This window comes from Sapajus apella, unplaced genomic scaffold (assembly GCF_009761245.1).
Source record: "Sapajus apella isolate SASKATOON/1434 unplaced genomic scaffold, GSC_monkey_1.0 scaffold10, whole genome shotgun sequence".
NCBI lineage: Eukaryota > Metazoa > Chordata > Mammalia > Primates > Cebidae > Sapajus > Sapajus apella.
The window spans coordinates 100,342-111,212 of record NW_022436950.1 but is presented as its reverse complement, the minus strand read 5'-3'; the positions used below and the strand labels follow the sequence as shown (position 1 = coordinate 111,212).

Sequence of the window (10,871 nt, the reverse complement as noted above, 5' to 3'; positions counted from 1 at the left end):
GGATGGATGGATGGATGGATGGACAGACGGATGGATGGATGGATGGACAGATGAATGGTTGGATGGATGGATGGACGGACAGAGAGATGGATGGATGGACGGACAGACAGATGGATGGATGGACAGGCAGATGGATGGATGGATGGATGGACAGACGGATGGACAGACGGATGGATGGATGGATCTTCAAATCCCAGTGACTGATGGTGGGAGGGGCAGTGGAGATGGAAGCACATAGGCGCACAGGTCTGTGGGTGCAGAACGTGCTCACCAGGTCGTTCCCACTGGCAATGGACAGGGAGAGCGGGGAGTGGCCGCTCCACAGCAGGTTAGGGTTTGCTCTGTGAGACAGAAGGAGCCGGACGATGTCCCTGGCATACTGGGTGGGGAGAAAGGCAGAAGCATGACAGGTTAGAGAGGTCCCCCACCCACAAGGAACACCTGACGGTAGTCATTAACACAAACACAATGAAATCAGTGTAGCCACTCAGCAGCTACTTCCCCCCAACCATTCCTTTGCCTGGCACAAGGTGTTCAGAATTGTGGATGGATGGATGGATCGGTGAATGGTGGGGAGGTGGATGGGTCTTCAAACAAAGAATTTTTTTTTCTTTTCTTTTTTTGAGATGGAGTTTTGCTCTTGTTGCCCAAGCTGGAGCGCAATGGCATGATCTCAGCTCACTGAAACCTCTGCCTCCCAGGTTGAAGCGATTCTCCTGCCTCAGCTTCCTCAGTTACTGGGATCACAGGTGTGTGCCACCATGCCTAGCTAATTTTGTATTTTTAGTAGAGACGGGTTTTCTCCATGTTGGGCTGGTCTCGAAATCCTGACCTCATGATCTGCCCCCCTTGGCCTCCCAAAGTGCTGGGATTACAGGCGTGAGCCCCCATGCCTGGCCCAAACGGAGAAGATATTTTCTAAGCATTCATCATTTCCAAATGAAAACTAGGGGGACAATGATGCATCTGTTGATTTAAAGTTTGTTTTCAGAGGACAAGGGACAGTCCAGACCACATGACCACGTGGCAGGTCCTGGTACATAGTAGGTATCATTGGAGGAGCACCTCCCCTCCCAGGACTCTGTGACTGTGGAGGACGGCCTGAGTGTGAAGAGCCCCACCCTCGGCACCAGGAAGGTGGGCCCGTCCCTGCCCTCCCTGTCCTCCCTGCCTCCCTGCCGCCCTCCCTGCCTCCCTGCCATCCTCCCCCGTCCTTGCCCTCCCTGCCTCCCCTCCCTCTCCTCCCTGCCTCCCCTCCCCCTCCCAGTATCACTCGTGCGCCCATTCTCACACACAGCACTTCTGCACACTCATCCCCATGCTGATGTCAGGACCACACAAGTCACCATCTTGCTGAAGGCCCAGGATCTTTAATATCATTTATAAGTGGGTAAACTGAGGCTCAGTGTGTCATGTGCTCATAGCCAACTGACTTAGGCTGCACCTGCTACCACACAGCAAAGCTGAGACCTGGCCTCAGTTTCCCCACATCCACCCCAGCCGCTGGGCATCTTCGGACTGGTTCCCACACCCAACTTGGTAGGAATTAACCCCCAAGGCAGGCAGGAGGCAGCGGTCACAGGGCCAGCAGGGCAGGGCCCAGGGTTCTGGAAGATGAGACCTGCCCTGGGGTCCTGAGTCAGAAACACAGGAGAGTGACAGAGAAGGGTTGGCAGCACGGGACGGACGGTCACAGCCAGGCCCAAGGCTCCCACACATGCCTGACCAGGCCCTGGGGTAAGAAACCAACTTTATGCCGCCACCCCCCTCCCCATGCATGCACACGCGTGTGTGTGTGTGTGTGTGTGTGCGCGAGTGCAAAATCCCATCCTCGCCTTGCCTTGCTTCCCTCCCCATCTTCCCACGAGCCCTGGCTTCTACCTGAGACTCAGCCTGAGAAGCGTGTCCCCCTGCTGGCAGCCCGTCGCCCGCCAGGCCCGGCCCTCACCTTGTTGCTGTCCTCCCGCTCACAGGCCACGTGCAGAGCCGTCCTGCCCCCGTCCTCAGGGAGGGGCGTGTGCGCGCCGTAGTAGGCTCGCGGAGGGCCTGGCTCATTGCTGAGCTTCAGGCTAGAGGGCAGCAGGTCCACCTGTGTAAAATGGAGGGCTCTGCCAGCGCCCGCAGACCTGCCGTGTGCCCACGGGAACAGCAAGGGAGCGAGGGAGCTGCCTCCCCAAACTGTGGGTCTGGAGTCTCACCCCGCGAAACCCTCTTGAAAACCGATGCCTGGCTTTCTGAGTGCTTGTCCCCTGCGCGCCTGTCCCTGAGACACCCCAACATCCACAGGGGTCACAGCCATTGTGCCCTCCCCTCCCGGGCACCCCTCGCTGAGCAGCACACACCCATGTCCAGCATGAACATGTGCTCAGTGGCCTCTGTCATGTGCCAGGAACTGGACAAGGGAAAAGGAAAGCAGCGGAGCCCCCTGCCCTCGGGGCTGGACCCTGTGGAGGAAGGAAGACGGGACCTCAGAGCCCGTGATGGGGGTCTTTTGGGGGGACAGGATGGCTTCAGCCGGGAGGAGGCCCTGGGGACATGGAACCGGCCTCTGTCTGCAAAGACAAACCTTCCAAAAGGCGATGGCAGCCTGCGACGGGTCCTCATGGGGACCCCGTGCTCGGCGGCCTGCCTGAACAAACACGTTCTTCCAATCAACCGTTTTGGCCTCTGGATATCAGAAGCCCACTGGCTAAGGCTGGCATCCAGATGGGTTTTCTGTGCAGGATCTCCACTGCTGGGGCCCCAAGCCAGCAGGCCCTTCCGGCTCGGCATAGGGCATGACTCCATCCAGGCTTGCCCGGCCAAGGCCCCACACCCCCGCCGCGCATCGCGAGGCACACACCTTGCCAGGATTGTAAGTGTCGTCCTCGTCGGCTGCCTTGGCATCCACGTCGGTGATGGCGTGCAGCAGCAGCTCCACAATCCGGACACCCTCCTCCCCAGGAAGGGCTGCGGCGATGTGGAGTGGTGTCAGGGCGCCCAGCTGTGGAGGAAACACCGGGGCGGGGTGAGGCACATGCTCGTGGGGAGAGACAGGTGAGGCACCTGGGGGACCCAAATGCCAGGGACATGGCTGAGACTCCAAGGGCACCATTCTCAGCCTCACCAGCCCCACAACATGCAGGATGCTGGTCCCTGAAGGCAGCGTGGACAAAGCTCCCAGCACACTGAACAGACCACACCTGCTTCTTCCAACACCTAACACACCCGTCCACCAGGGCCACAGGTAGGAAGGCTTGCCCTGAACCAGTGTGATTTTAAGCCACCATCCACATGCTCATCTAAGAAAAGCCCCTCCTTGCCCTTGCCAGGCCCATCAGCTCCTGTGGCCTCCTGACTCCAGCCCCTGACCTGTCCATTCTCCATCCAGTGTCCCCAGCCATCAGCCAACAGCATCCGTAGATGGCACCCCGACTCAGCAGTGACACAGAGATGTTCATAGGGGCCGTAGCCTCGGAAGGCAGCCCTGCCAGCCCAAGGGAGAGCCCGGCTGGGAATGGACAGTGGACCTTGGGTCAAGAGATGCTCCCCAACCCCTTAAAGACCAGCCTCGCTCAAACAGGAAAGAGAAAAGCACCCAGGAGGGCCACCTGAGGGAGAGCCAGAAGAGCTTGGATGGTAGGAAGAGCCACCAGCATGGAGACCAGTCAGAGGAACTTGGGGAGAGTAGCTGGGTGTGCCCATGCAGGCCCATCCACCAATGACCCAGGAAGATGGCTGGGGCATCCGAGGCAGAGGGCAGGGCAGGGTCCAGGCAGCTGCTGACTCCCAGAAGAAGCGGGACTCTCCCAGCTTGACAGCAGCCCCTGGGACCCCCACACGGCCCAACACCCACAGCCTCAAGCATGACCAGGGCAGCAGCACCTACGCCCAGCAGAGGCATGCAGCAAGAGGAGAGAAATGGGAGCATAGTGCAGGCATCGCCTGTTGTGGGGGAGGCCGGTGCTGCAGGTGACAATCTACTGACCCCAGAGAGACGCAGACCCACGCAGCCAAGGGGGGAAAGGGCAGCCTGCCGCTCCGTGGCAACCGCAGCCCCAGCCACCAGGAGGCACATGGGGCTGTGCGCTCCTGACAGTCAGCCAAAGGCCACACACTCGTTACACGTCATGTCACCCCTAAAACAGCAGCAGCAACGGCAACAACTGAGCTAGTAACAGAACCGACCCAGCTGAGGCATGCATCAAGAGACGATTAAGCTGAGGAAGTTCCCCAAAACAGCAGAAGCGCAAAGATATAGAAAACAGTGCAGAACAAAATCTGGGGACATGAGAGAGAGCTGGAGTTCTAACATCTCTCAGGTAGGAGCAGGGAAATGGAGAGAAATACTACAGAAATAATACAAGAAAACTTCACAGACCAGCAGCTCTGACCCCGTGCTAAGCTGACGTAATAGGGAGGGAGGGAATTAACCCTTACAAAGACACAGGAGTTCAGGGGGCATCACACGTCTTATTAAGACCCACAAGTCCTGGAAAGGCAGAAGACAGTGAGGCAGGACCTTCAGAGGTCTAAGGGAAAACAGTTTGGAACCCAGAATTCTGTACCCAACTAAACTATTATTCAAGCAAGAGGGTAAATGGTGGCATTTTCAGCAACATGGGGGCTCAGTTTCCCACCACAGACCCTCTCCAAACAGATGGCGGATGACACTCTGCCAGGAGCACAGAAGGAATCCAAGGGGAAGTTGCAAGGCACAAAGCTCAATGAAGAGCAAAGAACCCCCTAACTTCCAGGTCCAGGTAAGGCCGGCAGTTAGAGTGGGACCTGGAGCCAGGACCCCGAGAAGGTGCTGACGTTCTGCTCTCGCTGAGAGAAGCTTGTTCCGTCTGCTCTGCGTTTCCTCATATATTAATATTAATAAGATCCCGTTGGGCATAAGTGTATAACCAGGTTGTAGAAAAACTGGTTCTGCCCAACCTGAGATGTAGGCATCCTATCTCTGACAGCCAAATCCTGACATCTGGCGGTGACACATTGTGGTGTTTGCAGGAAAACGTGGCTCTTGGAGATACACTGTGAGCCCAGTGCTGCCACCAACGTTCAGTATGAACATTTACATACTTGGCAATTCTGTGAAATACCAGGCATTATGGGAATTAACCAAGGAGCTGCAGCTCTGCTACAGCGAGCATTGCTGTGCCTGGAGCCTTGACAGTGCGGCTGAACAGTGAGGGGCCTTGCGCCCCCGACAAGCAAAATGTCCACAGGAAAAGGACTCCTGATGGCTTCAGACCCCAGAACAAATGCTCAACCCCACCACCAATAAAAGAAATGCAAATTTAAGCCATGCTGAGGTGTTGTTTTCCAACTGTGGAGGGGTGGCAGCTGTGCCTGACAAGGCTCCAGGGGCGTGAATGCCAGCCTTGCTGGTGGCGTGTGGCAGGAAAGTCCCAGGAAGGCCACTTGGCACCTGCTCTCCTAATTCCTAACACATGGGGTCAGCAAGACCACTTTTATTCTTGTAGATAGAATTGCACATGTCCTGCAGATGTCTGGGTCGATTTCTGCGTGGCACCTTTGTCACTTCGGTAGTGATGCATTCATCTGGCCCCTGTGGATGCGACAGTTGATTTACACATGTCTCTAACAGGTGTTTGAAACTGGCCCGATCATCCCGTAGAACTGATGTTTATGGTTTCTTTTGAATAAACATAGAAATTGACCCTCCCAATCTGAAAACTTGAGAAGGTTAAGTTTGTTTTATCTCAGCTTCTTTCTCAGAAAACCAACCCTCAGACCTCCCAGACAGCATCAAAGAGCTGAATGCACCAGATCATGGCATCCAGAGAGTGAGACGGCAGATGTCCTTCCCTTCATGACTGCCTCATCTGCCACCTGATTCCTGCTAGCCAACTCCTCTTCCTCACTCTGCCTAATTCATGTTTTCCCAAACATGGTTACATTTTCTCCTTGCAACATAAACCCCTAATTGTAGTCAGCTGTGGAGATGGATTTGAGACTGATCTCCCATCTCCTTGGTGGCAGCACCCTATTAAAGCCTTCTTCCCTGGCAATACTCATCTCAGTGGTTGGCTTTCTGAGTGGCAAGCAGCAGGACCTAGATCAAACTCCTGCTGTTTCGGTAACAGATTTTGGTTCCCTGATCAGGAACGCATTGCTCATGGCTCAGCTGCTATGGGCTGAGTTCTGAAGTGCCCCCCGCCCCTTCAAGCAACTGCCTCACGCTTTTTTGGCTGAAGACAGATTCTGATCTTTCTCCTTGGTCACACCACTGCCAGCCCCAGCAGCATTCCTGGCTGCCTAGGAAGAACACTCTTTGAAATTTGACATTTGTGTCCGAGTGGGTGACTATCTTTTGTGGACGCCAGACAGCAGGATCTGCTCCCATCAAGTTGGGGAAATTCCAAAAGAATTTCCATTTGCATGTTGAACAGGCCTGACTGACTGAGAGAGTAAGCACCCGACTATTTCAGTTGGGACACCCTTGGGGCGTGTTTGTTGCTGCAGCAGTTGGATTGTGTTTTGGTGATTGTTTGTGTGTGTTGACAAAGTCACGGGAAATCAGAATAAACTGATCTTCTTTTTGGCCCTGATATTCATTGGACTCTGGAGAAGTTTGTCTTCTCCATGGGCCTCATTTTACATTTGAATGGGAAGGTGAGATGGAGTTCCCTGTAGCCAGGATTTTATGCTGCTGTTCTAAGCAAGGTTAGGCCTGCTTAATAGATTATGTTCTTCTGTGGTGCTGTTTAGCCTCAGTGTTCTCTGGGGAGGTCTGGCCTTTTAAAATAAAACCAATATGGAAACTGCTTTACCCCAAAGTTTGGTTCACAGCCTTCATTCTATTACCTATTAGGGCAAACAAAGTTTGGCCATGTGAACATGTCTGTTAACTGATGAGTTTGTATTGCTATCTCATGGCTAGAGTTCCAAGGTAAAAGCTATTGAATCTTTGTGTGTGTGTGTGTGTGTGTGTGTGTGTGTGTGTGTGTGTATGTTTAGGTGTGTTTATGTTGTACATTGATTGTTGTATGTTATGCCTACAAAATTGGCTTATAAATAACTAAGCTCATAAATTAAGAAGTCCAAACAATTTTCAAGTTCACATGACTTAAGTAAATCTTAAACATACTGAATTTAACATTATTATCAAGATAAAAATACAAATGTTTTTGACATTGTCAGTATATATATTTATCCAGGTTTATATTTGTCTCTGCTAGATATTTTGAGGTTCCAGGGTTTGGCACAGAAGGTTATAAAACTATAAATCCAGCCAAAACAAAATGATCCTTGTGTGACTTTTTTGACAAGAATTGAGTACATGTAAATAAGAATAAACGGTTGTAGTTTTTTGTAATTTGAAATCTTAAAGTCATTTTTCATGCTCCTTGGATATCTGGGTCATTTCCAATTAAGAAAGGCTTATGATATGGGGAAACATTTTTTTAAATTGTGGAATATACTCATCTATAAAATGCCAATATTTCTTGAAAATTAGCATCCTTAGAATTCTCAGGATTTCTTGCTTCCTCGTTTTTCACTAAAATTTAAGGTTAGTAAGAATAAAGATTGTAGTTAATATATGGTTATATATATAAGATGTGCCAAAGAAGATGTGTCCTTATTAAAAAAAAGAATAGTTTTGTCTAATTCAAAAGTTACCTAGGCCAGCCATGATAGTTCATGTCTGTAATCCCAGCACTTTGGGAGGCCAAGGTAAGATTGCCTGCATTCAGGAGTTTGAGACAAGTCTGGGTTACACAGCGAGAACTTGTCGCTACTAAAAATTAAAATTATCCAGGAATGGTGGCACACACCTGTAGTCCCAGCTACTCAGGAGGCTGCGGTGGGAGGATCACTTGTGCCTAGGAAGTTGAGGCTGCAGTGAGCCATGATCGTGCCACTGCATTCCAGCCTGGGTGACAGAGCAAGACCCTGTCTCAAAAAAAAAAAAAGAAAAAAGAAAAAAGTTACCTAAAGGTTGATTTGAATTATGAACTTGAAAAGATTATTTATGAAACAAGGTATTAATAGAAAGGAACCTGTAAGTAGGGGAGAGAGATGTAAAGAAAATTATGCATATTAAGATGTATTTTCATTAAGGAAAGTTATAAAGAGAATAATTTTGTATAAGGAAGAATCTTGTGTGGTAAATGTCTGTCCTAAAATAAAATGACCGGTTACTTAAAAAAGAAAAAAAATCTAAGATGAAAGAGAGTCCAAGCATGTCATAGACGGTCTGTGTAAGGCATAGGTAGTTTTTTGTTTGTTTCTCTGTGTGTCTACCTTCATGTACATATAGACAAAACAGAAAGTTGAAAAATTTTAGATAATATTCTTTAAAACTTGATAGTAAACTGGATAAATTTGGCTAATGAGCATTGTCCATAGTTAAAGCTCCTAGTCTTAATGAAGGGAAATTAAGAAATACTGTAAAGAAATGCATTGGCAGTTTGACAATTCTTTTTTAATAGAGTTATGCATGAAGCCAGATTTAGCATGGAGCCAGATTTCACATCCATGCTTGCATTGCTTTGTCTCACACTGTATTTGCTCTTCTGTGTAGGTAGTACCAGCACTAAAGGACTTACTGGCCACATGCCTCAAGCAAATGTCTTAAGTACACAAAATGTATAGTGCTGTTGGTGGCCTTAAAGATATTAATTTGTATACCAGGTATGAAATATTCATCATACTTTTTTAGGCTCTCAGGAACATTGAAGCCTCTATGGTAAACTCAGTAGGAGAAAAAACGGGTGTTGGTTTCCCATTAGCTTTGGCTTTTACATTTCACTGATGTGCTGTTTGTTCTCCTTCAGGTTTTACTTATATGTCCATATATATAAAACCATTGATGTTTTCTAGCTTCTAATGGAAGGCCTGTATTTGGTTCTATAAACAGTCACTTTGTTTCCTATGCATTTCCAACAGTTCATCATTTGCTCTGTTTATCTAAAGTTCCTAAGCTACCTTTATTTATCAAGCCTCCAAAAAATAACAGGGCACACCAACCATTTAAAATTGGATTGATTTTGCTTACCTCTGATGAGCTAGAGAGCTGTAAGAGCATTAAGTTTCCTGGCAATAAATAAAACATGTATACGTTCTGAAAAGAAATAGTATATTATTTATTTTCTTATTTGGGAAAGTAGGTGAGAGTAGCAAAGTTCACATGGTGTTTATTTCCAAGATAATTCAATTCCATCAATAATCTGAGTTGGTTTCACATCCTTTCCTTTAAGTAATGAGGATAAACAGTGACATGGGTACAAAGCTTCAGTGTTCAGGAAAGATTGGCCTTGGCCTTAAACCCATATTGACTGGGATTTCTCTCAAATTACTTACTTGTGTTTACAGTCACAAAATCAAGTGGCATTCACTTGGATTAAATAGTAATTTTTAAAAGTAGGAGTTTATAGTGATTTCTGATCCCAAGCCTTTTGTCACTGTTGGGCTTCCAAGTGTGTGTGTGTGTGTATGTGTGTGTGTGTTTTAAATTTTCCAAGTGTGTTCTTTAAAACAAAATATGTATAAGTGTTGCACTGGTTTGAAGATTCTAATGGTGACAGTTACCTAACTGTCAGTACTGTATCTAGAAATCAATCTTGGAAATGTGTGAAGATGCACTTTAAAAACAGATGAAAAGAAATTATCGAGGACGATCCAAGATGGCCGTTTAGGAACAGCTCAGGATTGCAGCTCCCAGTGAAAGCGCAGAGGGTGAGTGGACGCCGCATTTTTATTGCCCACAGACTAGGAAATTCCTGGGCGGAGGTGCTCCACAGTCACCAGTGCGGCTGTTTCAGCCAGCGCGGCCATGCCGGCCAGTGCCGCTGCTTTGCCCTGCATGGCTGCTTTGTCGGCACCCCGGAGCCGCGGTTCTCCGTACAAAATACACCAGTCCGGGGGCCCTTTTGGCTGGTGATTGGAGCCACGGGAAGTTGCCCATATGCCGGTTCAAAAAGGGGACTGAGCAGAGAACCAGGACAGTAGATTCCAGGGCAAAAAAAAAAAGCGCCACAAACCTCAGTGCCGCTGTTTAAGCCAGCGCAGTGAGTGGCCGCAGGGGAAAACAAACAGACCCCGGCGCCTCTTCAACAGGCGACTGGAACACCAACTTAAAAAAGGCTCTGAGGCAGGGAGCCAGGCGATCAGGCTCGGCTGGTCCCACCCCCACAAAAGAACAGCAACCAGAAACTCTGGATTGAGAGTTTCACAGCAAGCGCAGCTGAACCCCGGATGGTCCAGCTCTGTGGGGGAGGGGCGTCCGCCATTACCGAGGCAGCCCGCCATTGCCAAGGCAACCCGCCATTGCTGAGGCAGCCCGCCATTGCCAAGGCAACCCGCCACAGCAGAGACTCCACCCCAACAGAGGCGGGCCACCATCACCAAAGCAGTTCTAACTACACCCATATAAACAGGACTGCAGGGAAGTTCACTCGTCAGCGGGGCGGAGCCCACAGCAGCTCAGCAAAGCTGCTATAGGCCGACAGTGACTAGGCTGCCTCCTTGCTGGGCTGGGCAGGTCTGAAGGAAAAAAAAAAAAAAAAGAAGGCGGCAGCATAACAGAAACTCATAAATAAAGCCCTAAATCCCTGGGACAGAGCACCTGGGAACAAAAAGCAGTTTATGAGTTCTGCTGCAGGAGACCTAAAAGTACCTGCCCAGCAGCTCTGAATGAACAACAACAGAGCTCGCAGCTCACCATTTGAGCTCCTATAAAGAAGAGACCGTCTCCTCAAGCAGCTCCCTGACCCCTATATATCCAAAAAGACACCTCATAAAAGAGAGATCAGATTGACACTAGGCGGGTATCCTTCTGGGACAAAGATAGCAGAAGAAGAAAACTGGTAACAACCCTTGCTGTTCAACAGCTGCTGCAGGTGAACCCCAGGCAAGCAGGG

At 49.6% G+C, this 10,871-nt stretch overlaps 1 protein-coding gene across 7 annotated transcripts in view; it reads right to left on the bottom strand.

Moving 5' to 3' along the window:
* ANKMY1 (ankyrin repeat and MYND domain containing 1) overlaps positions 1 to 10,871 on the bottom strand; it is an 82,543-nt gene that overhangs the window by 23,575 nt on the left and 48,097 nt on the right. For 6 of the 7 annotated variants that reach the window (XM_032277707.1, XM_032277703.1, XM_032277701.1 and 3 more), the window contains 3 exons: positions 2,843 to 2,983; positions 1,949 to 2,089; positions 272 to 379 (listed from right to left, as the gene is read on the bottom strand). In XM_032277707.1, coding sequence (XP_032133598.1) covers positions 272 to 379; positions 1,949 to 2,089; positions 2,843 to 2,983 — 390 coding nt within the window. The remainder of the gene's footprint in view (positions 1 to 271; positions 380 to 1,948; positions 2,090 to 2,842; positions 2,984 to 10,871) is intronic. The other variant, XM_032277705.1, reaches the window with a different exon arrangement.